General features: G+C 39.7%; 1 protein-coding gene across 9 annotated transcripts; it reads left to right on the top strand.

The window, feature by feature from the left end:
* Positions 1–883: 883 nt before the first annotated feature.
* Positions 884–16,568, top strand: LOC308186010 (programmed cell death 1 ligand 2-like). 9 transcript variants are annotated; one of them, XM_080574808.1, is made up of 7 exons: positions 884–2,593; positions 8,715–8,783; positions 10,635–10,997; positions 12,045–12,329; positions 12,917–13,059; positions 13,917–13,953; positions 16,142–16,568. In XM_080574808.1, exons 2-7 carry the CDS (start codon positions 8,729–8,731, stop codon positions 16,222–16,224), a joined length of 966 nt encoding a protein of 321 aa, XP_080430934.1. In that variant the 5' UTR covers positions 884–2,593; positions 8,715–8,728; the 3' UTR covers positions 16,225–16,568. The 9 variants fall into 9 exon arrangements, with proteins under 9 accessions (XP_080430934.1, XP_080430939.1, XP_080430935.1 ...); XM_080574809.1 differs by lacking the exon at positions 884–2,593 and adding an exon at positions 3,515–3,636; XM_080574806.1 differs by lacking the exon at positions 884–2,593 and adding an exon at positions 3,649–3,820.
* Positions 16,569–26,104: the final 9,536 nt, after the last annotated feature.

Consider the following 26,104-nt stretch of genomic DNA (forward strand, 5'->3'; position numbering starts at 1 on the left):
CTGATTAAACCTTGTTGTTTATAACAGAAGATATTTGAACCTTGTTATTTTACAAGGGCTGAATGGCCCATAACATACAATGAAGAAAGAGAGAGAGGGAGAGCAAGTTAGAAAGGTAGAAGTAGAGGAGAGGTCTAGATCATCACCCTGGGTTCCAGTGAGTTCTCTGGTTGAGTTCTTGCTGTGCTTGCGGAGGTGGTGGGTGCACACATGGCACCTCTGAGTTCTGCTATTTATGAGTCAGTCCCTACCTCCAGCTCTCACTTTGTATGCTAATCACTCCAAGCTTGTGTCCCAAGACCTTCTTGAGAAGGGGCCGGTGGGGGATTGCTAATGCCTTTCCTCCCCCAACCACCAGAACCACTGGCACCCCAATGTCTCAGATGGCTACTCAATATAAGAAAATAGGCCCCGGAAAAGTGCTATCCCACCTCCACAGGATCCTATTTTCTAACCCTATTGTATCTCATGAGTGATAACACCTTTTCTCTGCTGAATGTATGAGACATGGGACAAAAGCCACAACTATTATTTGTGTTGACCTGGAGTAGAATTCTTCCAAGTGATGAGAAACTAACTGGAGATGAAGGAGTATGTGTGCCACACCTGTAGCACCAAAGCTTCTGAGAAACCTGGGAAGAGACCACTGTATCCTCTTCTATGTCTCCCGCTCATGATATGGTCATAAATTAAAAGATAGAGTGATGAAGTGCTGTATGGAGGTAAATAGTACCAAGTAACTGTACAATGCACACCCAGTGAGTTTGATGAGGTTTAACAGAATTATAGAATAATTTATGTTGGACAGTGTGCTGGTTTTACCCAGCTGGGCAGCCAAGCTCTCTCACACCATCTCCTCAAAGGGAAAGGGGGAGAAAATACCATGAAAAGGGCTCAAGGGTTGAGATAAGGACAGGGAGATCACTCAACAATTATCATGACGAACAAAACAGACTCAGCATAGGGAGGTTAGAGAAATTCATTACCTATTACTAACAAGCTAGAGAACTGAGAAATGAAGAAAAACTAAAACCACCTTCCCTTCATCCACACTATTCCACCTCCTCCCCCCAAGCAGCTCAGGGGAACGGGGAAGTGGGGACTGTGGTCAGCTTGTAACTCTTCATCGTGGCTGCTCCTTCACAGTCACTCCCTGCCCCTGTTCCACGTGGGGTCCCTCCCACGGGATGCCGTCCTTCCCGAACTGAGCCTGAGGGAGCTGCCCACAGGCAGCAGCTCTTCAAGAACTGCTCCCACACGGCTCCGTACCACGGGGTCCATCCCCCAGGAGCAAACTGCTCCAGCACGGGTCCCCCACGGGCGGCAGCTCCCCCCAGACCCCCTGCTCCTGCGTGGGCTCCTCTCCACGGGCTGCAGCTCCGGCCCGGGGCCTGCTCCTGCGGGGGCTCTCCATGGGCCGCAGCCTCCTCCAGGCCACATCCACCTGCTCCACCGGGGGCTCCTCCACGGGCTGCAGTGTGGAGATCTGCTCCGTGTGGGACCCATGGGCTGCAGGGGGACAGCCTGCTCCACCAGGGGCCTCTCCACAGGCCGCAGGGGAACTGCTGCTGCGTGCCTGGGGCACCTCCTGCCCTCCTGCACTGACCTTGGGGTCTGTAGGGCTGTTTCTTACTCTTCGCTCTCTCAGCTGCTGTTGTGTGACATTTTTATTTTTTTTTTACCTTTCTTAATCTGCTCTCACAGAGGCACAAACAACATTGCTTATTGGCTCTGCTCTGAGCAGTGGCGGGTCCCTTTGGAGCCAGCTGAAAATGGCCCTTACTGACATGGGGCAGCTTCTGGGTTCTTCTCACAGAGGCCACCCCTACAGCCTTCCATTACCAAAACCTTGCTACATAAACCCTCTACAGACAAGACTTCTTAAATCCAATTGATCAGGCTTTGTCCTGTCAAGTTTTGTATATTTTCAAGGATGGAGGTTCCACAACCCGTCTGGACACCAATGTTTGCTTAGCTTCTTTGTGAAAGGATGCTTTCTTATAGATGGGGATATAGATGAAAATGGATGAAAATGAACAGCAAATGTATTCTGCAAATGTTAGGTAATCCCTTGAGGAAGTTTTTAAAAATTATTCTGGTAAAAATTAAGATGATATAACTTGGTGGTTTCAGGAATGCAGAACAATCCTAGTAAATGCAAGTTCAAAATCCAGGGCTGTATACTGCCCTAAGTGGGTATAAATCCGGTAAAAAATTATGAGTGTAATTAAAAGCATAATTTGAGCCTATAAACTCTGCATAATGCTTTGAATAAACTTGTTTGGATGCATGTTCTCAGCATTGAACTCAGAGTACTTTCATAACGAAGCATCAAAATGAAACTGGAACTGCTCATAAATTCCTAAGAAACTTGGTGGTTTCCTTTTAACACAGTCACTTGCTTTGTGGCATAAAGCTTGAATAAGAACACAAGCTTCATTGTTGATGCTTATGTTAAACTGGTTATGAGAGCTGGATGAGTAGCCGTTGCTATCATGCAAATAGGATACAGCTGCTTTGTCTGTAAAACTTTGACAGTCTTCGCTGTTATGTGAACCTTCTGATTCTTCCAATGGTTGCATAAATACCCCATGTGAGTATAACACTGATAAAATGCAGATCTATATTTACTTCTAGCTGATGGACTGCAGATTTGCTCTAGATTCTTAACATTTGCTTAAATTAATTTTATTTTCAAATGATTTGCAGGGAGTGGATTTTGAACCAGAGACTGGATAAGTCCCAGATCCTAAAACACAGGTCCATGTAACTTCAGATCTCGGAGAAGGAAGAGTTTTAGAAACTGAACCTGAGTCTCCAACTCAGTCTTGTGACTGTCATAGGCAAAGACAGAACAGTGGTGCTAGTGAACATCTATAACTTATGAACTGGGATGTTGCTGTTTGTAAATCTTTCATTCTGAATATCAGGGAAGAGCTGTAAGGAGAAAAAAAAACAAAACAATGTATATATTTCTGTCTGTAGGTTTTTGGTTACTTTCCTTTGGTTGTTATTAATGCCTTAGTATCTGCAGGGCTGTTTTGATTATACAACAAGTCTGTGGAGTTTCACATTCTGCATCCCCAGGAAAAGTCTCTCTTTTTGTAAAGCTGGAAATCACACTGAAATGTTAGCCTGTATTGTACAGTGCTGTTGCTAATAACTGGAAGGCACATATTCTCTAGAATGCACATCTGCATTAGTTTTAATGTAGTTAATGACATTTTCTTTAACAAAGATTTCAGTCCAATCTTATCCTAACCTCTGTGACAATTCATTATTTAATTTGAGATTTTATTAGTATTGCTATATTTTACATTGGAAAAAAAATGACAGATAAAATAGGCGCTAGTTGTATTTGTAATTTGTATACTGCAATTGTAGTGATAGGCACATGGTAAACAATGCAGTGAGAGTGAAAAGTAACAGCAAGAAACAACAAAGAAGGAACTGAGAAACGTTATCCTCTCACCTGAAAGCTGAAGTGAGATGGAGAGCGTACTGAAATGATGCAAATAGGCTGTCACAGGTGATGTGAACTTCAGAGACGAAGCAATGGGCCAGTACTAGCTTGACTGCATAGTGAGGCAGACAAGGGACTGCAATAAGGGTGCAACAGCTGAGAGCAAACAACAGGTGAGAGGGCATGTGGGTGAGGGGTTACAGAGAATGAGGGCAGATGTCTGAGTCCACAGGACGGAGACTTAATAGCAAAGGCCTGAGAAATAGACTTTGAACAAATGTTAGCTTTTACTTTATTAAGATTTTTCTTTTTAAAATAAAATACCTCAAATGGAAATAGAGTACATTCCGTATGCTGGTAAGATATAGAACAGATGTAGTTTATATGAGTATCTAATAATGATTTTATTATTATTATTTTAAATGAGATTTTAAGCTTAAAGACACAGAAGCTGGATCCTTCCCTGAATGGGAAAAAAAAACAAACTAGTTTAGTCATTTCATGAGGACGTGGAAAAGCTTGTGAATTTTTGCAGATGTGAGAAGGCTAGAAGAAAGATTTCTGAAGCATATAAAAACACAGAAGACAAAAGAGTTTCAGTAGCAGAGAAAGACAAAGCAAACAATGACTGGAACCCCACAATCTTATGCAGTATTACTTATATGTATAAGAAAATAGTATGTTTTTCAAAATGAGCATACAAAAAAGGAGCATGCAACTCTGTTTCATGCAGGAGGGTCTGAATTACCTCAAAACAAACGAGCACAGGCATGAGAAGTGGTATAGTCATATGAGCCTGGTATTGATTTCATACTTCCTTCTGGCTGAATGGAGCCCAGGTGTTCAGCTGCGTTTGTCTTTCTGTGATATTTCTAGAGTGCATTACATTCTGCTTTGTGATGGGCATAACTTTGCAGTACAATAATACTGTGTGTTACCGGCTACAGCTGCACGCAGTAACGTTGCAGGCACTACCAATGTGCTAGGCTGGTCCACAGGGTCCACCTGTCTGCAGTACCTACTTCAGAGGTACCGAGTAATGGTTTCTTAGTTCTTTAATCCTTTAATCTTTCAGACTGAAGTCTCAGCTATTATTCTGAACTTGCAAGTACTTTTGACTTCTGCTTTAAACCTGAAGAAGAGCTTGGAAACATGTTTAGGTTCTCCAACAGTTCTGGTTCTTCTAGTGAAAGATCTGCCCTCGGTCTATAACACTCTTCTTGCTTAGTGCTGCAAAGTGTCATTACATCAATGCTTAATGTGCATACTAATCATCCATTCTCTGGAATACAACAACAACAACAAAATTTGAAATGGTGTTTCCAAGAAAGGGTTATGCATGATTTGTTAGACTATAAGGGTCCTGAATCAGTGGCTGTATCCCGGGTTGTGTTTGTTTAGTGGAGAGCGTAAAGCAGGCTCTGTCCTTCCCAGGATCCTTTGTTGTTCTTAATGTGGCAGCAAGCATAGCAAGGCTACTAAGCATTGGTGGTGCCAGGGGTCTTCTACTGAGGTCTTATACTAAGACGTTCCTTTTATCTGAGAAAAACACTGTGATCTTTCAGATGCATGGATGAAGGAAATAAAACTAAATTCACAGTTCACGTCACACAGAAGTAGACCTCAATCTCTATTACTTAGGAGTAGATTGCAAAGATGTCTGCTCTGGGTGGCCCTGCTTGAGCAGGGGGGTACCAGATGTACCTTCCAACATCGAACATTCTGTGATTCTGTGAAAATAGTCTTTGATTTCCATGTTCCTTTGCTTACCAAGCTTCTTGCAAATTCTTCATTCTTGGCAACATTGAGTGTTCACCCAGAATAAGATCCAGGAGGCATACATGTGCCAAGTAAATCTATACAAAGCATAGCTACGTTAAGCAAGTATCCCAGCTTTTGCTTGGTAGCTCCATGGCTGAATCAGAGTTTGATGTTCCCTTTTTGCCACCTCTTCTGCCTCATAAGAGCATCTTCATACCATACAGCTGCTAGGATAAGCACCTCTTTTTTTTTTTTTTTTTTTTCCTGTCTAGAGAAATGAATGAAATCTATATAGAAAATGAAATAGTATGTTGAAAATAGTATCGTGGCCTAAAATACCTAACTTGTGCTATTTGAAATAGGAATGTTGGGTCTAAAATTTTTGAAGGAACAAGAAACATCTTTCTCATTACCTGGAAAATTTAGGGAAACTGCTTCAGATTTTATGTGATCTGGTGCATTCCTTTGGCCAAAAATTACTTCTGTTTTTACAGATAAGTGTTATGAACCCTGTGGGTATGTCAGCTGGGGCCAAGACTCAACTTATAGGCATGATCAAGCAAATCAAAAGGAGGAAACCTATACCTATTGTACTTTTGACCTAGTGGTGGGATTTTAGCAATTTATTGTCACCTCCCTCAGGGTTTCACTCAGCACTCAGTAAGAAAATTTATCAGAATATGTTCCTTTTGGACCAAGAAAAGTAAAGCATGGGTTTCAACTTAGTACTTTCAGTAATATAAGAAAGCTATATAAAAAAAGATTACATTTCTCCATTTTCCCAGTCATATTGCCATGACTTTGTTTTCACTGTTCCCACTCAACTGGAACTGTTACAAGTCATAAAAAGCCATAATAGTTTTTAGATGTGTGGTGCTATGGTTTACATAACCTCAAAACTCAAAGCTTTCCTCAGCTGTGTTTTCACAATCACACAGCACTGTGTGAAAACTTGCTTTTTCTTCTGCAGGTTGGTCTGGGAAATTCATTTACTGAGAGGATCTGAATTGCTGTTGAAATGTCACACAACTTCCTCATGTTCTCATATGTGGATTCCAAATCCAGAACCAGTAGTTGCTGGTTTTTAGGGCGCAATGTTTATTTGTTGTATCTCTATGAAGTTGTAACAGACAGATGATGAATATGCTTTATAAATGGCCTTTTGCTGAAAGGAAATGCTGTTACCATCTGAGAACAAGTGTTGCACGTGAACCTGTTAGGATAGTTGTGTACAGAGACCATTGCATGACAGGACATGCTGTACGTTTTACAAAAGATAGGAAATAATTGATTGCTGTTGTGTAACAGAATGAGTGGCTGATACAGTCAGCTCAGATAAAAATACTTTCCAGTTGCTGGTGGAGATTTTTTATTTATCTATTTATCTTTTATGGGAATGTGTCAGGATGCCTGGTGCAGCTACATTATTAGTTTGCACAGGTAGATTGCACTGAGGAAGTGCAGCGGGTTGATGCCTGCTAGTAAGATCATGGGAATAACGAAAGATTAATGCAGATGCTTACAGATTCCCACAAACATTCCAGGGCTCTGCTTTCAGTATAACAAATGAAAACGTATTTCTCTGTTTGGATTCTTCTACTTATCTGTGGTGTGTCTTATGCTCTTCTCACACTAATCCTTCTGCTCTGGCAAGACTTATTTGATAAATACTAATTATGATTTCCATCTGCTGGTGTTTAATTATGTATTCCTGTATTTTTTGTTCTATTCTACTACTCTCAGTAACAGGTATTTTAAAAAGCCCCATCCACTATTTTATACCAGATATGTGCTTTGCACTTTCGATGTACCCAGAGGTATAAAAAGAGAGTAGATTCACCACAAGTATCCCACACAAGGCTAAGCCAAGGATCTAAGTGTTAGTGTGAGATACTGTTCCATTCTTCATTCACTTCTTCCCCCTGTGTTCACCTGCTTCTAGGTAGGCTGTGTGTGAGCATAGCAGGAGATCGAGGGTGGTAAATTTCTGTGTAGTACTAAATAAGTGAAATTTAACCCAGCTGTAAGGGCAGTGCAGGATCTTTCTTTCTGCATTCAAGAAATGGAAATAGTAATGCTGATACTACTTATCAGCTCCTTTCTCATACAACTAAAATGATCATGATTTATCACACATTGAATAATGTCATCTTAGTCCTCTGAAAAAGGTAACTAGCTTTCATTTACATGTAATTAACCTGCTCTCTACAGCTGTCCATCCACCTGTGTGGTATCAACAGCTTAAAGTCTCTATTTCCAGGAAAAGTCCCCTAATATCAGTTGCTAACTTTGATAAAACCTTGAGGTACTGAAAGCTCAAAGGTGGAAGCAATCAGAGAAATGCAGCACCTGAGAAAATCAGAGCCAGAGTGTTTCAAGCTGAGCTGCAAATGAACAGGGAAGTAAAATCTAAAACCTTCTCCAGTAAGCTCTGGGGAAGTCTAAAATTGTTCCTTCTCTTCTTTACTTCCTTATGCTGATTTCTGGATCTGTTTCAGAGATATCCAGAAAGATTTTTTTATTTTTTTTTTTCTGAAGAAAAGAGAGATTTTTCAGACTATGATATGAGAGCTTGTTTGTTAAAAGTAATTCTTCATTCTTATCTATTGTCTCTTTTGTTTAGTAACAAATATCCCTAGGTTTTCTTGTTTGATTGTTTTTGTTTTAGTTAGGATGATTTGTATACAAAAGTTCTAACAGTATTTCCTTGTTACTGGAAAAGGAAGACACTAACTGTAAGACTGGACTTTCTCCTTTAAAGGCTGTTGGTTTACTGACAGCAATGCAAGGTACTTCATACGTGCCAGGCACTACTATGTGCAAAATCAGCAGCACACAGCCCTGCTTTAATTTACCCCGCCCTGAGATTTCCAGTACCACATGTTGAGTGTCAGATATCTGCTGGTTGTGAGGTTAAAGAACTCAGATAATAAACCCAGATAACAGGTATACTCAAAGAAGTATGCAAAACTGAGATGAAACAAAATCAGGATCAGTGATGTTTTTCAAGCTAGATCAGGTGATCTGTAAGCTAGATCAGGAATTAGTGCAAGCAGTTAAAGAAGTCTGCTTTTGTGTGTTTATAATGCCCTGACATGTGAGAAGCCAAATGCAATTGCTTCTATTATTCATAGGTACAGAATCTATGTGAAGCTCGTGAAGCTGTTGTAAAAGTAATACCCCCATCAGATTATTTAAGTCTGTCTGCAAGTTTCAGATATTGAAAACCTCAAGGATAAAATTGTAGAAACGCTTTTTCTCCCTTCACTGATATAACTCAGTGGTTCATATTCTGTGTATGAGAATGGGTTGTTTTAATCAGGATTTTCCTTGTTTCTAGTGGTAGTTTTTTTTTGTTTGCTTGGTTGGTTTTTTACTTTTTTATAGCTGTGAGGTGTTCTGTAGGGTTGAAAGGCTTTTAATGACAGCATTCTAGTACACCTCTGCAAGAGAAGGTAGCTGTTGTTAAGTTGCAATTCTTTTATTTCAGATCCACCCGAGAAAATGTTCCAAATCCTGACAATGCTGTTGCTGGAAATGCAGCTCTGGGTGGTTTCAGGTGAGAGGAACTGGACTGCCTTTCAATCTCATCACTAGGACCAATGTAAAGACACTGCTGTGCCCTCAGAGCGTGGGTTGCAGCATCTCCAGCGATAATTACGTGAATGGCTGGTGGCATCTGGAGCCTGTGCTTTGCAATGTCTCATAGAAGGCATTGGGTAAGCATTGAGCACAGGACAGATGTCCATCACTTTCCATGATCGTTCAAGAAGAAAGCATGGTGTGTTGGCAGTGGAGGTGTCCTGAATTACATGTCTGTGAGAAAGATAATGAGAAAACATCGTAAGCCAATTGCAAACTACAGCAACCTTATCCATCTATCCCTGTACAGGAGCAGCTTGACTAAAACCCACAAGGGGACCATGGAGGGAGAAAAATAAGTGAGGAGCACTGCACATAAAATTGCAATAATTCTGTACCTGGCCCCTGGGTGGCCACCGTGCACAAAGGAGTTTGCAGAGTAAACTGGATTCCTTGTGAAGTGAAGTGGATTCCTGGTGATGTGGCAGTGCAAAATGAGGAATTGCAAGAAGAGAGCTGCAGGTTCCCAGCCTAAGGCCAGCTGTAAGCAGCAAGAGCCAGCTCTGTTCCCCATCTGCACACTTTGTATTCTTTCAAAAATTCGGTATTATTATAATTGCTAGGGATAAGTCTTCCTCTTTCTTTTTTCTAATGATCTTGAGACAAATATATAGCAATGTAGACTCCTTATTTAACTTATCTTAGGTTAGTGAACTCATATGTTCTGTGCAGACACAAAATGACAAATAACAATATAAATGAGTAAAGCTTGGCAGTTCTTTATATGATTTTTCTGTTGTATTAAACAGTGTATCAACTGTATTAAATACTGTTGTATTATAATGAATAAACATTGCTAATAGGAATTGGCAATTTCCCTGTAAGTATTTCACAAACAGATGATTAAAAACCAATAAATGCATGAGCAGTTGCATGAACTTCTCTTTTGAATGTCACTGTCAGTATGACCAAGTGTTTCTGAATTAAATATACCAATATATGGCAAATCCAATATAGAAAGTAGTAACAAGTTATATTGAATGAAGAATTATAAATAGCTTTCCCACTGTCAGTGTGACCAAGTGATTCTGAATTAAATATACCAATATATGGCAAATCCAATATAGAAGGTAGTAACAAGGTATATTGAATGAAGAATTATAAATAGCTTTCCTTTATCAAGTACGCTTTAAAATGATAAACTATTCATAACAATATGAATTTCAGGTTTGGTGAGTGGTTAGGAAGATTATTTTGGCATGTTTTTGTAATAGTGTTGTACATTTCTGAGGTTGTGTGGGATCAAATGATACTCACATGGTCTCATGCTTGTGGAAGACCACAGTTTCTGGGTAGCAATTCTTGCATGTTACACTTACTTACCTCATGCAAATGTATGTGTTTCTCAGGAGTTATACTGGATTTTCACTTATTAAAGAATAACAAAACTAAGCTTTTTTATTTGCATAATTAATTGTCGTTTTTATGAGAACTTAAAAGAACATACACATACAGATTTAATTTCAGAAAAGTGCTTAGTATGTAATCACTGACTCAGTGTTAAATTAATTCTAAAATGTGGGAAAAAAAATTGCTTGTCTTGTCCTTATCTTTCAGACTCTGTAAGCAATACAGAATAGAGATGATTTTCTATAGATAAGACTGACATGGTAAAAATGCTAGTGTGAATGGGAATAGAAATGCTTAAAGCTTTCAGTCAAACTAGTAACTATATGCCCGACTATATGAAAACTGCTTGCCCAAGCTTAAAAAAATCAGAATGTATTTTAGTACAGCAAACAGAACATGTTTTCTTTTCCTACCTTAGGTTTATTTACAGTTGAAGTTCCTCAGCAGCTGTACGTTGCTGTGTATGGAAGCAATGTGACCATGGAATGCAGATTCCCTGTGAATGGCTCATTGAACCTGGGACTCTTAAGTGTTGTCTGGGAGCAGAAGAGGCAAGGTCAGCCAGAATCAAGAGACGTGTACACACTTCACAAGGGGCAAGCGCTCCCTCCATCCCAGCATCATGATTACATGGGAAGAGCAGCACTGTTACATGACGAACTGAAATCGGGACGAGCTATCCTTCAAATCACCCGCGTAAAGGTCACAGATGCGGGATCATACCTTTGTCTTATTGACTACCAGGGTGCCGACTACAAGTACATTACTTTGGAAGTAACAGGTTAGTGGTTGAAAGACAGTGCGTGCATACGCATTGAGATGTCTCAACTAAATTCCTACAGACTAGCAGGAAATCAAGAATTGGCAGGAATTCGTGGCTAAGTCTCTCACCAAGACGCTGTGCTCAGCCCCCAGGTGCACCAAAGCACTTGTCTCAGTGACAGCTAGCCCTTGGTTCAATGGCAGCTGAGCTTCTCTGGGGGCCCCTTCGTCTTATCCCCACACCCTATTCTGTGGTCCCCCCACCCCACTGCCCTGTTGGGCCACCTCTGGCCATTCCCAAGCATTTTTCAGATGTGCTTTAATTCACCTATGAGCCCTGCTGCAAGTACCCAAGTGGCTAGGAATTCCCACAGTGACTGCAGCTCCCGGGACAAGGACGTGATTTTATGTGTTTGTCAAAGCCAAATGGACATCAGCAATAAATGCATACATGACTGGATAGCATTGCAGAACAGTCCTTTGAAAGGCCTCTGGCATTTCCCACCAATTGCTGTATGTCTGTGTGGTACGAGGCAGCATTTATTTCCCATGCAAGCATTTGAATAACAAACGTTGTCAAACGCAAAAAGAGACACAGCCATTTTTAAGGCCTATCTCAGTCCCTCTGAATTGATCTTACATAAATTCTAAGTCCTTTTTGTTCTCATATGATGAAAATATGCTTGTTTATAAAGCATGGAAACACAAACAGTAAAAACAACCTTTTTCTTAAAGTGGCTTGAATGATTTCTTTTGTACTACAACTACAATTTTGTGTATTCAGGATGGGGAAATAGAGCCCCATGAGATTTCACTTATTTCTTCGGTGCTGATGAAATACAAATTCAGTGTTATTTGCTGCCTTGGATAGAGTAGTGGAGTAAGCCCTGTCACTGTGGGCCTGAGAAGGATTGAACTAATACTACAGAGTTGTTCTGCAAAATTTCCTTTGCCATTTCAGTTACAGACACAGATGTAGTATGACAATAAAGGGAAGGTGGGAAAGTGAAGTGGAAAAATTAATATCATTGCATAAAATAATTTCACTCCGCTTGTTCTTATGCAGCATCCTACAGGATAATAAACACTCAAGTAATGAGAAAAGGGAATGAAGAAAAGTTTGTTTTTATATGTCAGTCAGAAGGCTTTCCTCTGGCAGAGGTATTCTGGCAAAATGAGAAGAACATCAGTCTCACTGGGTCTGCAAATACCACCTACATGCTGACTGCAGATGGCCTCTACAATGTCACCAGCATCCTCATGTTCAAGCCAAACACGAGTGAGAACTACAGCTGCATTTTCTGGAATAAAGAACTGAATGAAGAAACTTCAGCTCACTTTTCCACTTTAGGTTCATATCACCTTGAACTTGTATGAGAGAGAGAGGGAGTGTTGAAAATGATTATGTGCTTTGCTATATACACCGTGACCTATTATCCATCACCAGAATTTGATTCTAGCAAGCAATGTAATACTGATGCTCTGGAAAAGAAACAAGTCAGTGTTATTTATGTCTTTGAAACCTAGACTAGCTCACATCACAAAAAAACAGCCGGTCATTTTCTGGTGTATTTTAGTTTTAGGGTGGCTCCCATTATTTTGCCGATTAATTTTTTTAATCTTCATGGCTGTCTTTCCTGACCTAGACTTCTAATTAATCACTCTTCAAATAGGATACAGATAAATTGCAGTAGTGCTTGCTCAAATGCCATGAAAATGAAAGACGTGACTCGTGTATTGCAGATATTCTTATAGTAGTATTGCAGAATAAAGTATCCATAAAATGTTAAACACCACATTTTGATAAATGTTAAGAATCCTATGTTCAGTCAGAGCAAGACTTTGGAGAATCAGAATTGGTAACTTTATAAACTATTCCTGTTTGTAAGTTATAAATTAACTTTCTTTTCATGTTTGTTTTTTTATTTATTTTGACAGCTTTATTGAGTACACTGTACAGTGGACAAAAATCCCTGATCTTATTTATCATCGCCACGTGTGTGATAGTAACAGTCCTTCTCTCTGCATTAATAATCTTTCAAAAGAGAAAATCGTTCAAGAAATGCCATGCCAAAAAAAAGGTACATTTTACTTTAGACAATGGATTTTTCTCTTATTTTTTATTTTCCTGTGAATGAAGTCTTGGAAGTTTTAATAACCCTAGGAATGCTTCTTGGACTTTGGCCACATTTTATTTCTAGAGGAACTCTGTTCCAAAATGAGATCTTGCCTTATATGAGCTGGGCTTTATTTTTCTCACCTTTCACTTAGGTGAGGCAAGGTGTATGGATGTATATTTTTATTTGGACATCTACAGATCTGTAAAGGATACAAGAAAGTTTTAGCTTGGATGAGGATGGCTGTAAAAACATAGTTTGCTGATACATATTTTTTTCATCCATACCAACAAGTTGACAAAAGGCATTAGCTCTTCTTACAGCCTTTGTCTTGCTGTTATTCATCTTGGCTACAAAGGCACCATAGCTACAACACTTGACATAGAACTTTTATTTACAGCCTTCATTAAGGCTGTCTAGCTAAAATGGTGTCCAGCTGTACTACGTTGTGTAACTATTATGTAGAGTGTTTGTTTTTTTTCCTGTCTTGAAAGTGCAATACTTGAAACTTAATAATGCAAACAGGCAATTATTTTAGTATTTTCTTGCATATGAATGGACTACAATAAACTCAGGCAAATGTAATTATTGTAACAAAATTAGATTGACAGAAGCTTTGCTATTAAGTTCTTCAGAATTGGTCCAAAATTTGTAAAACAAAAAATCTGTAGGGAATTATATATATTTAGTTATGGATTAACAATAAAAATTTAAATGTGTTTAAAACCCTAATTAATATAAAAGTTTAATTATACAGTCTTTCAAATTTTGAAATGTTTAAGTTTTTTTGTTTACAAATTTGTTTATATTTACTTTAACAGACAGGAAAACTGAACCCTAGCCTGACAGATGAGAACAGTAAGTCATAACTTTTTATGTTTATGGTTACAGCTTTTTCTTCCTTACAGGTAAGAGCTATGTAAATCTATAAACAGGAACTTAAATAGTGCTACATCAAAATAGAGGCTAGTTTTAAATTTAAACTTTTCTTAAATTTTCTAAAACTCTAGTATCAATACTATTTAAGTTATAAATCTAACTTAATGACCTTCTCACATTCTATGTAAAAATAATGAATGTTTATTCCCTGCCACTGATAGCCTGCATATATATCTCTGTGTACACCCCTGTACAATAATTGCTGTTCTAGTATTCTCAGTTGGGTAGGATGCACAGGGACAACTGGTTGTTTTGGAAGGCATAAAGCTTTTTTGTAGCAATTGTCTGTTATGTTTTTGGCTCAAGCCACAAGTTTTGTCAGTAAATAAAATGACATCTGATTTCTCTGGAGCATTAGATGATCTTCTGAGCCACTTCTCATCATAGTATGTGACTTTCCTAGACACCCAGGAATTATTACATGGCAATGGAAAGGTAATTTCTAATAGCATCAGGATGCATGTGACTATCCTGTACTAACACTGAACTGGAGAAAAAAAATAAAAGAGAAAAATAAATCTGTAAAGCAATATAAGACAGCTCTTAAAACACCTACATATATAAATCACTTTAATTAACTATAAATAGAAGTCTGATAGATTATTGTATTGTCAGGGGAGAGCCTGTGGTCAGTGTCAGGTATAGTGATAGCGGGTACAGCTGTAATTCCCTGGTGCAGCCGCCAGGGATGTCTATTGAGGACTGCCCCGAGGCTACCTGATATACTCCAGGAAGACAAAAGACTACCCTACCGCTGTGCAAGGAGCAAAACTGGAGCAAAACTGTGATACATCTGATGGAGGACCTGAGGAAATAGCACAGAGTGCTTTCTGGACACACAGAGAGGTTTGGGCTTTTCCAAGGACAGGATTTACTTGAGAAGCCACTCTGGTTTCTCACTACTTAAAAAAAAAAAAAAAAAAAAAGCATTGGAAAATCACCAAGTTAAAAAGAAAACTTTGTAGGAGAAATAAAAACTGGGAATTGGAGATGGAGAATGACATCTTCACTGACTTCCACTTCACCTCCGGTCATGGTGCATGCCTTTCACCCCTAGCCATCCCACCCACCAGCATCAGTAGATCTCAAACACAAAATGACACTTTCAGAAAAGCACTTTCACCTGTTCACAAATCATAACTTGCTGTAGTCAAAGGTCTTTTTTCACTTTCCATATGGTGGTGTGAAACTACAGTGGAACCAGGCCATGTGCAAATGAATGTAAGCTCGAGGCAGGCAGTGTTTTGGAGTACAGCTCTGGTGCATGCCCAGACATAATTTCAGTGCACGTTGTCTGAACACAGACTGGCTTTCTGTGGCTTTTTGTGTTACTGTTGTAGGATTTTTTTCGCTTTGTAAGCATTGGTCTCCTCTTAGCACTTACTGAAATGAAGAAATTAAAGGAGAGGTAGCTGCTTTTTGTGGTTTTGTTTTACTTCTTCATTTTAATGACCGAAAATCTTTGTCATATGACTTACTGCGTGTTGCACAAACATTTATATTTCTCAGCACCATATATTTTTAAGAAACACTGGAAAGAACCTTTTTTCCATGATGAGTATGCAGTTGAAGCACAAAAGCCACAGATACTTTACCAGAGAGCCTTGGAAATGACCCACATGGCCTTGGTTACAGGAACAAGGATTGTTCATGTTATCATTTTAACTTACAGCTTGAGCTGTACCAGCACTGAAGATGCAGACCGTTTTACCTCATCACTGAAGTCCCAGTTCTGCAAATGTTTCTTCAGCTGCACAGATTTTACTAACAAGCATTCCCGTGGATGCTGTCTAACCAGATTTCAGTTTTGTTATTTCATTTGCATGACTGATTGTCAGTGATAGCTTTGACATAATAGAAAATTCAGAATTTGGATCACAGAGAGAGAGAATTCTTCTCTCTAAAATGATTGCAACTGGATGTCTTTGGAGTTAACAGCAGCTTTAAGGAGTCACTGTACTTCAGCATACCCGGAACTCACATGTAATGAAGATAGAATGAAGATAGGGTCCTCAGTGTTTATCACTCAATTGTAAATTAAAGTGATTTATTTGCTTGTATTATTGTAGATTTTAAAAGTAATGCTTTTTCTTCTTCTTTTTCTAAGGAGATGACTATAGCCCTCAAACTGAAGCTGCATACTTGTCAACTGCCACATTTTCTAGAGACAGTGGGAATGTGAGTCTGTGAGAACTCCTCATCTCACATGCTGGAATTTGCACTTTTTATACCTGTTTCTGAGGACTTCAGAAGAATGTTACAGCACTTTAGCTTCAGATGAACAATGAACTTGTGGGAGTTTGTTTGCACTAGATTAATGGACAGCTGTGCTTCTTCAGATACAGTATCCTGAAGTTACTGAGAATTGTGCTGTTATTAAATATGGTTTACTCCTGGGAAAAGGTTTTCTGAGTGTCTTTGATTCACTTTATGTTTGGGCATATTGTTGCTCAATGAATTTTTGTTCAGGAGTGCTTTTGTTAACTGGTATGGTCTCATGAATGTGGGAATTTGAATAAAAGCTGTACATGCTGTCCTGTGTCTAAACATCTTTAATGTGAAGACATTTATATGCAAGTATCTCATTTCCAAACTTTCTAACATATTAAACTGGAAATTAACACAAGTGCCCGCCAGCAAGGCAATATATGAAACATATTTCATTTCACAAAACCAATGGGAGGTTGAAGTTAAATCAAAGTACGGTCATTAAAAACAAATAAACAAAACAAAACAAACAAACAAAAATAAACAGTAAATCAACATTATATCATGGAAGCAAATATTAATGTAGAGTTTATGTAAAACTCTATAAGTAAGCCAGGTGAAAAACTATGAACTGTGATGCTGTAGCTACAAGACAATAAGGAGTTTTACATCTGAGCTGATTACTCAACAGAATTTTCTTTAGGAGGAATTTAGAAGCAAAAGTGAAAATGAAGTTCAGCCAGATTTCCCTGCAGATTATATTTAAACAGTAATTTTAACTTTTCTGAGAGGAAGAGATGAGCCTTTTCCATTCCAGGCACTTATCTGTTTTACTTCCCATTACAGGAATGCCTAAAAATACCTTATTTAACTCTGAATATATTGCATGCTGGGTGTAACTTCTACAATGCCAGTTTTCAAAAAATGCAACAACTTCGCATCTGAGATAGTCATCACGTAGCCAAGTAATGGCACAGGGTTGAATTTGGCATATTCTTTTCAAAGTGCACTGGCTCTGGTGAGCTGTGTTCTCTACTAAGATAGGCATAACAAGATTAAAGAGAGGTGCCCACATGGAAACTATTTCTGTCATTATTCTGCTCTTGGAAGAGTGCTGTTTCAGCAAAAAACATCTTATCAGTAACGTTAAGGTTTTCATCATAGCACTTTGGGTATAGATGGGAGTTGCCTCTCCAGTGCCACTTGCAGCTAATTCCCCCAGCACAAAATGGACTTACTGCTGCTAAGAGATCTGAAGTACAGCATTTATAACCTTTTATAACCTCTTTTGTTTCACCGTGACAGGTGATTTTATAAAAACAAGGCTGCCAGTGGTTTTACTTGAGAAAGAGAAAACAAAGTATCTCCCTAACATCACATCTACTTGGGTATCTATGTATTGTACCTTCAAATACACAGTTATAGCCACTGGATTCAGCTAAGATGAATCCACACAAGGCTTGCCATGACCTTGCTGACATACGAAATCAGATAGATGTCAGAGAATCAGAAGCAGCTTTGTGATGCAGTGCTTAGCTTCACATGCAATGTATAGCAGCTTGGGGACTGCCCTAACTTGCACCATCTAGTAAAAATTAAGTGCTTAAGATCAGGTGATTTCTTCCCATGCCAGGTTTGTACTCTGCTGGGAAGTATAAACCTCTTCTGTTAGCCACACTGAAAACTCTAGCCTGTTGTGCTCCTGGAAGGACTGCTTTTTTTCACATTTTTCCATTTTTTTGCTTTTTCCCCATAGGCATGGAGTCAGCTCCACCCAATTTGGTACCGTCTGCAAACTTACTCAGAAAACCTTCGAGTCCTTCACCCAAATTGTTTATGAAAACAATGAAGAGGACTGGTCCTACAATGGAGCCCTGGGGAATGCCACAAGTGACAGGTCACCAGCCTTATGTAACCCCATTTACAGGAACTCTCTGCACCCGACCTGTCAGCCAATTGTTCACCCATCTTACTATGCTTTTATCTGGTATTCTGGTCATTTCATCCAGAAAGATACTGTGAGAGACAGTATAGAAAGATTTACTGAAATCCAGAAAGATAGCATCGACTGGCTTCCTTTGGTCATCTAGCTGGGTGATCTTGTTGTAGAAGGAAATTACGTTTGTTAGACATGACCTTCTGCTAGAGAAGCTGTGTTGGATCTGACCAATGACTGCATTGTCCTTTAGGTGTTTTTCAATAACTCCCAGAATAATCTTCTCCATGATTTTACCAGGCACAGAAGTGAGACTGACAGGCCTGTAATTGCCAGAATCTTTTTTCTTGTCCTTCTTCAAAACCAGGACCACATTTGCCAGCTTCCAGTCATCTTGGACCTCTCTGGATTCCCAAGAATGTTGAAAAATAATTGAGAGAGGTCCTGTGATGACATCTACCAGTTCTCTGAGCAGCCTGGGATGAATCCCATGGACTTGTACACATCCAAGGCCCCATGGACTTGTACGCATCCAGGTGGACCAGGAAATCCTGCACAAGTTCAGGGTTAACTGGGAGTTTATCATTCCCGCAGTGATGGTCCTCCAACTCAGGGCAGCTGGGGTCCCAGAGCCCATCGGTGGTGCTGAAGACACCAGGGCTCGCCTGCTGGATTTGCCTGCTGCGCTGCACAGGAACCTGCTTCCACTCACCTCTGTCTCTGAGGTGATAACCATTATGGTGATTACCATTATGGTGGTAACCATTGATCTTATTTGAAATGAAAGTCAACCTGATATCATGTTACTCTGCTGAATAAATTTTGCCTTGAGGTGGGTGCAGAATAACATGTATGGGTAGTACTTCCTGCACGTTTTACAGGCATAACAAACACAACCCTATTTTTCCTCTTAATGGGAACCATTCTTAACACTGAATGGTTTCATCTGACATCCCTAGGCAGAGGCATCTCAGCTTTGCACAACAATCTGGTATCGTATCCACTCCGTTTCATATTAAAGGAGCAATATTACTACTTACTGTAATACCCCTAAGAATGCCCAGCTCTCACTGGACACCTATGAACTACAGGAAAAATAGATCAGGATGGTTCTCACAGCTTAATAAGTGAAAGTTAGCTTGTCAGCTGCCTGACCCATCTATATGCGTCTACAATCTCATGCATGAGTTGTTTTTTACTGTAAGCCACTGAGCATATGATATGCATGTGATATGATGAGTCTCTGTTCTTTCTGCTTCAGCTGCTACTTTACAAGCTTGTTATCTTGAATCAGCTGAAGCAAGAGTTTTTGGATAGAGATAAACTGCCTGCAAAATGTTTGAAGAGGTGTTTTTTGTTGTTTTTCTTTTTTTTTTTTTTCCCCACAGTTTTGAAGTTTACAGTGTAAAGAACTGGTATTAGACCAACACCGCGAAATTTTTGGATACTATGCAAGAATTGGTCCCTAGGGATAGACTTTAAAACTTACTCTCAGCTTGTATCTTAAAGTGGTGTAGTGGATGCCTTGCATGGGACAATTCCGTTATCTTTCTTGATATATATCCTGTCTACTCCCCTAAATAAATTTGTCCCAACAAGGAAAATGCCATAAGCAATAGCATGATAGTGTACTGTAAAAAGGTATGGGTTCAGTTAAAGTTGGTGGAAAGTTAATACCACTCATTGGTTTGAATTCCTCAAATCATAGATAGCTCACTGAATTTTAATGATGACCATTTTTCACAAACATGTATGCAAAAAATATTTTTTAATTATTGAATTCTTCTTGCCTGGCTAAGGAACACTGCTTTTGCAATCCTCTGAATTGTTTTACTGTGAGATGTTAGCCATTTTAGCACAGAAGTGAATGACATATTGGGTGACTAGTGTTCCTGCTCATTCTTCACCTGCTGTTTTTCGTAGGACTTGCAGTAGGTTGGTATAGGTTTTTCTACCACAGCAACAGTCTTAGTGTCTGTGAGCTGCAGCTTGTTCTGTGATTAGAAGCACAGAGGAGAGTAAGACCAGCTCTCCGTTCTTTATCACATTCACTTTTGTACTGGCACTGACATAGTATCACTGAAGTAGTTGATTTGCATTAACACAGATATGGCTGCAAGCTATGGCTGACATTAAGACTGTTAATATCTTTGGAAAAAGACCGTGGGTAGGAGAGGAATTCTATTTTGGCACTTGAAACATACAAGACTTATGGTTGCATGCAAGGAAACTCTACCAGCTAATTCCGACCATGGCCAAGTGGGAGCAGTTGGAAATGCCTTTTAGATATACAGATCGCCAGTGAATAAAACCTAAGTTTGCCTAAAGAAAGGGTGCAATTATTTTTTCTTACCAAATTTCTTCCTTCACCTGACAGAAACGTGCTGTTTACCACTAAAGCCAATATTCTTGTACTTCACAAAACAGCAAAGAGAAAAGTTTTGCAAGCCATCTATGTATTGTAAAGAATCACGGTTAACAGAACAAATCTAACCTGAAGGTTGGCTTTCCTTCGTGTGGCGGTGGGGTCGAACTACGTGACTTGCAGAAGTCTCTTCTAACCTAGAGTGATATTTACTTTTAAATTTGTAATTCAAATTAGGTTCAGTATACTTTGTAATTAGATGACCTAATCTCTGATGAAAGAGTGGCCTGAGAGAATAGCCCCAGATCAAACTGCCATCTGTTTTGACAGGACATCCTGGTTTGCCTCAGTATGTTGTCAAGTGTGCCCTGAAATACTGTTATAGCTAGCGCACTGTAATATTTCACTCAACTTGAATGTGTAGCCATATGGCAAAAGGCAGCTGACACAGGTAAGTGTACTGTGCAAACATTGCTAAGAACTGACTTCAAAGAAACATCAATCACACTCAGATGTATTTGCTTTTGGGTTTTATGTTTACTGCCTTTTTTTTTTTTTCCTGCAGCTGAGGTTTGTTTACTCACAGCGCACTTTACTTAATGGGCTTTTCCAAGCGAGAAGTGAAATGTCTTTCATGCAAAATCTGTGTCACAAACCACATTACTTGAGGAAATAAAACAAGGCAAATGCAGTAGAAAATTAATAAATTGAAGAGTGGGTTTAAGTGCATTTCTTACACAAATGTGGTTTTCAAGTAGAAGGACCAGATGACAATGAGTCTCAGCTGGTGAAGACACGACTTTCTGTGATTATGCGAGTAATCCATCTAGTCAGAAATTTAGAACTTTAATTGCAACAGAACCATTACTATCAAGAAGGTCCCTATGCTACTAGATGACTGCATTTGTGTAAGAAATAAAACTTTTTTTTCAGATGAGGTGAGGAAGATATTTTTCCCCGACCAAAAATAGACAGTTGTCAGTCTTAGCAAAGCTTGGTAACAGCTGTACCAACATGCAAAGCTGCAAAAAGGAGAAATAACTCTTTCCACCTTCTCTTCATGGAGTAGTAAAGTAAAACCTGAAAGAATAAAGAAATCAGATATCAGTGAAGAGACATACACTTGAAAATGTCAATGATCAGTGAGAAAGGAGAAGCTATAGGTGGGAAGAGGGAACAGGAGAAGGTCAACAATTTTTGTTTCAAGAGGGACACAGAATACTTGTGAGAACTACTGAAGTTGTATGATGCACTCTCAGCTCAAAGAATTTCCTGGTTCATATCATAAGCCATGAACTGCTGAGAATTGTGCCTGTACATCCCCAAAATATTGCAGCCCTAGCCCAGGGAGCTGTTTCCACTTTGCAAGAAACCTGAAGCAGTAACATACCTGTAAATGCTCAGAAGACTGGAGCACCCGTCGTATGAGGATAGGCTGAGAGAGCTGGGCCTGTTTAGCCTGGAAAAGAGAAGATGAGGGGAGACCTCATCAATGTGTATACATATCTGAGGGGAGGGTGTCAAGAGAATGGAGCCAGTGTCTTCTCAGTTGTGCCCAGCAAGAGGACAAGAGGCAACGGGCACAAACTGAAGCACAGGAGGTTCTGGCTGAATATGAGAGGGCACTTCTTTACTGTGAGGGTGACAGAGCACTGGAACAGGTTGCCCAGAGAGGTTGTGGAGTCTCCTTCTCTGGAGATATTCAAAACCTGCCTGGATGCCATCCTGCACAGTGTGCTCTAGGTGATCCTGCTCAGCAAGGGGGTTGGACTGGATGATCTTCAGAGGTCCCTTCCAACCTCAGTCATTCTCTGATCCTGTGAAATTTATTTGAGCAAAAGCAACATATTTACATCTTCTTGCAAAATCATTGAATTTCTATGTGTTTACAGTGCATGCCTTTCATGCCCCTAAAGAGCTGTGAAGTGAAATGTAAACCACAGAGTGTGGACCTTTGCTGGGATATAAGTGAAGATGTCAGAGATATTTAAGTGACTTCCTGAAGGCTCCTATTTCTAGGCCTTAGAAAACAAGACACTGTTTTTAAAGAGAAGTGTAAGACATAGAGCCTGTTTCTGGACTAGTTACATGCTCAAAGCCAGGAGCAGGACCTGATTCAGTGAATTTATAGATGGAGATTCTGGAGAATTCCCAGCTGAGAAGATTATTTACTTGAGTGTGCAAATTTCACGGAGATGGATGAAGATTATTATATGCTACAAATGGGAACTATTTGCACATTTCCATAAATTCTATCAGCAACATAGATTAAACATAGTTTAAATCCTGAAGAGACCACTGACAAGTGGTTTTAATTGCCTCTTTTTTACCACTTATGAAGTGTTATTCAGGTTCTTTATAACAACCTTCAAACTTCACCTCTACAAAGTTGTTCAGTTTTCCAAAACTGAAAGTGTATGACAATTGCTGCAACAGACCAGAAGACCACAGTCACAGTCCCCTCTACTGGGAGGAAGTTGGTTGGGTCAGGTATTCCCAGGATCTCCGTTATAGTGAGATGCTCAGTTGTACCCCACACTGGAGAGGAAGGTGGAAAAAACCCAAGGCTATTACAAATTTTCTCTCACCAGTCAAGACAATCTTGAACAAGACACACTCTGGAAGACATCTCAGGGCATGAGCCAGCTCTGCTTAGTTAGTCATTGCTGACCTTGCCCATTCTCTGGTCCTTCAGATGAAGGCACTATTATGCTAGAAGCCAGACTGTGCACTGAGGTAGCTTAATATTCCTGGTGCTTCCAGGAGACTGACTACTGTTGGAAACGTGGATACTTTTTTTGTGCATATTGCCTGACAGAAGAAGTAGTAAGAGGCAGAAACATAAAGGTTCTAGACTCAGTTAGGGAAAATTATTAGGAACTGTAGGAAGTGATTAGCAAGATTAACTAGGCAGGTGGGCTCACAGTCCCGTGTAGAGAAGGCCAAGGATTTTCTCAAGTCAAGGTCCTCAACTATGCATCTTCTCTGTGCTGGATCTTGACATAAGGTCCTTCGTTTGCCTTCACATTTTCAGCTTCATTCTTTAATTCACCAGACTCAGGTATCCTGTCAGTTATAGCAGCATATCTGCATATATAACTTAGCTCCAGTGATGGCTACATGTATGACTTGCTCCTTGATTTGTTATTTCAAAACAAGATTATTACTGTGATAGTAAAGCTTCCTGTTTCCAAGCCTGTCACTTTTATCATTGCCCTTGAAGTACTCTTTGGACTTTGCCTGCTGGTTTACAATCCACCCAGACACACTGTGCACAGTTTTAACTGTTTCTGTCAGTGAAGCTGAACTCAAAGTGGGACAGAAACTGAGATTCACTATAGGGATGATGTGGAAAAAGAGAGAACAAACATACACAGGAGAAAATCAGAAGAGATATTTTTGTTTAGCCTAACAAAGTAGTGACTGAGAAGGAGGCCACGATTGCTGTTCAGAAAAAAATCTCACTTAGGATATGGGAGGCATAGTCTACCAGGATGGAGAGCCCATATTGGCACAGAAACAAAGGTATAAAGTTGTTCTGTGCTAAAAACAGTGAAGAGATTTGACTTTTCAGAAGAAGCTGTTCAATGAAAGTGGTAGAGAAAACCCAAACCTGTTTACAGCTAGAGATCGGTAAGTTCTTGGAAGGGGTCTTGGGTCTTGTGACATCAGGTTCCTGGACCTGGTAATGAAGAGACCTTCCCTGATTCTGTGTCCCTTGACTTAAAGATCATTGAATCCTTTTTTTTTTTGCTACATGCTGAGGTCCGTACTTGTGAGGACATGAGTCTTCTGGAGTTATAACTTCCAAGACACTGTTTCCCACTCAGTAAGTGTTGCCTGTATTCATTTCCCTTTGTTCAAGGCAAAGAAGAACAACAGCAACAACAAAATATAGGCGCTTTATAGGGGCTGCAGTCACCCACTTCAGAGTACTTACGCAGAGATCCTGACTGCTTATGCCTATAAACAATAAAAAATTGCCCTGTTTTAATTTAAAAAATTGCCCTTGGTGCCTGGCCAGACACTTGTTCAAATCTGGGCTTTTCCCAGGAGAACGAGAACATGTGCACTGTTTTGATATATATTGAAACTCTATTTGTCATGAGAAACAGCGCTCGTCTTGCAGCGTCATAAAGTAAATGCTCGTGTAAAGAATGATGCTGCAGGTGGGGAAACTGCAAGTCTCACAGCAGAAATAAGGAACAAAGCAAACTGCTCTTTTGTCATATGTTGCAACCACTGTGAGCTAGTAACTCTCATGTCCAGGCAGACGCTCAGGCTTGCTGTGTGCCAGCTTTTCATTTCGTAACTGCCTGACAGCAGGAGCACTGGCACAGAGGAAATGTTAATAACTGACCTGTTCACTGCTCTCATTCTGCAGGCATTGGCCAGCTAACACTCATGTATGCAAGTGACAGACAACGCAGCATGCCTTCCTGCAGAATTCAGTTTTGGGCCAGGAAGATAAGCTCAGAACAAATAGTGCTAGACAGTCTGTGCAGCTCTGTGTAGGGGGTAAAAGTGACATAACCCAGTTTAAAACCCTTATTGTGGCAATGAACTTTATTAAATTCATTAAATTGTTAATTAAATAAATTAAATACCATCTCTTTCCCTGCCTCTCTGTCCTCCCCACCCCTCTCCCCCCAGAAAAAATAAAATAAAATATGCATATATGTATATAAGACAGAAAGACAGGGAGCTAAGAGAAACAAAATCACTACAAGTTAGGATCTGGTTTGTATTTTCAGTTTCATTCTTTGAATTTCTCCATTTCAGTGGGGGGGGGGGGGGGATGTTTGAATTGCTTTGTTCTGTTTGTATTATTGTTTTAGCAGGATACAGCATCTTCTAAAAATCCACTTTTGTTCATGAAAAAAAAAAAGAAGTCCTCAGGTTTTTAGAAGGTTGGGCCAATAGGTTAAGGTGCTTGTTTTCCTCCAGAAACTAGCAGCTGGAGATGCTGGAGCTGTAAGCTGCTTTGGACAAGCAGGTGTGATACATTTGCAGAAGCCCACTGAAGTACGGTAGACCTTATCGCAGAAAACATTCTTGAATGTAAGGAATTACTTACCTGCTTTCATAAAGTATCTGCCTGAATAGTAGGCTGTACACTCCACGGTCATAGTATCAACTTCCAGCTTTGACAAACAGTCACTGCTAAAAGCAGTAGCAAAATGGTTGACTTTGTTCCTGAAAAAGCAGGAGTAACAGCAAACGAAAATTCAGACAACTGCTCTCAGAAGGATAAAGAAGGTCTGTTTTAGCCCTGTTTTCTATCATGGGTATGAGTTTGCAAAAGAGGACTCAAGATAGGGACTATTTTTTGATTTTGCACAATATTTTGCTATTTGTTATCTGATCTGTTTTGTAAGAAGCATAGAATTTCCTGAGAAAGGGGTTTAATTAGCTGAATTCATGGTTGTGTAAGCTACTAAAGCATCAATACACTATCTCCTATTTGAGAATCTGAGAATCTCCAAGTGTTTTCCAAGTGTCTGTAAACACTACTATGCAATTGTACTGATGGAGAGGAGAAGGCATACCTAATAAAATGC

Source organism: Anser brachyrhynchus, assembly GCF_964034855.1.
Source record: "Anser brachyrhynchus genome assembly, chromosome: Z".
NCBI classification, from domain to species: Eukaryota; Metazoa; Chordata; class Aves; order Anseriformes; family Anatidae; genus Anser; species Anser brachyrhynchus.

Excerpts from the sequence above, each read along its gene's own strand:
- LOC308186010 (XM_080574806.1), top strand. The coding sequence starts at position 3,793 with ATGGAAATAGAGTACATTCCGTATGCTG. Across the intron at positions 10,998-12,044 it reads CATTACTTTGGAAGTAACAG|CATCCTACAGGATAATAAAC; the intron begins GTTAGTGGTTGA and ends GTTCTTATGCAG. Across the intron at positions 13,954-16,141 it reads TAGCCTGACAGATGAGAACA|GAGATGACTATAGCCCTCAA; the intron begins GTAAGTCATAAC and ends TCTTTTTCTAAG.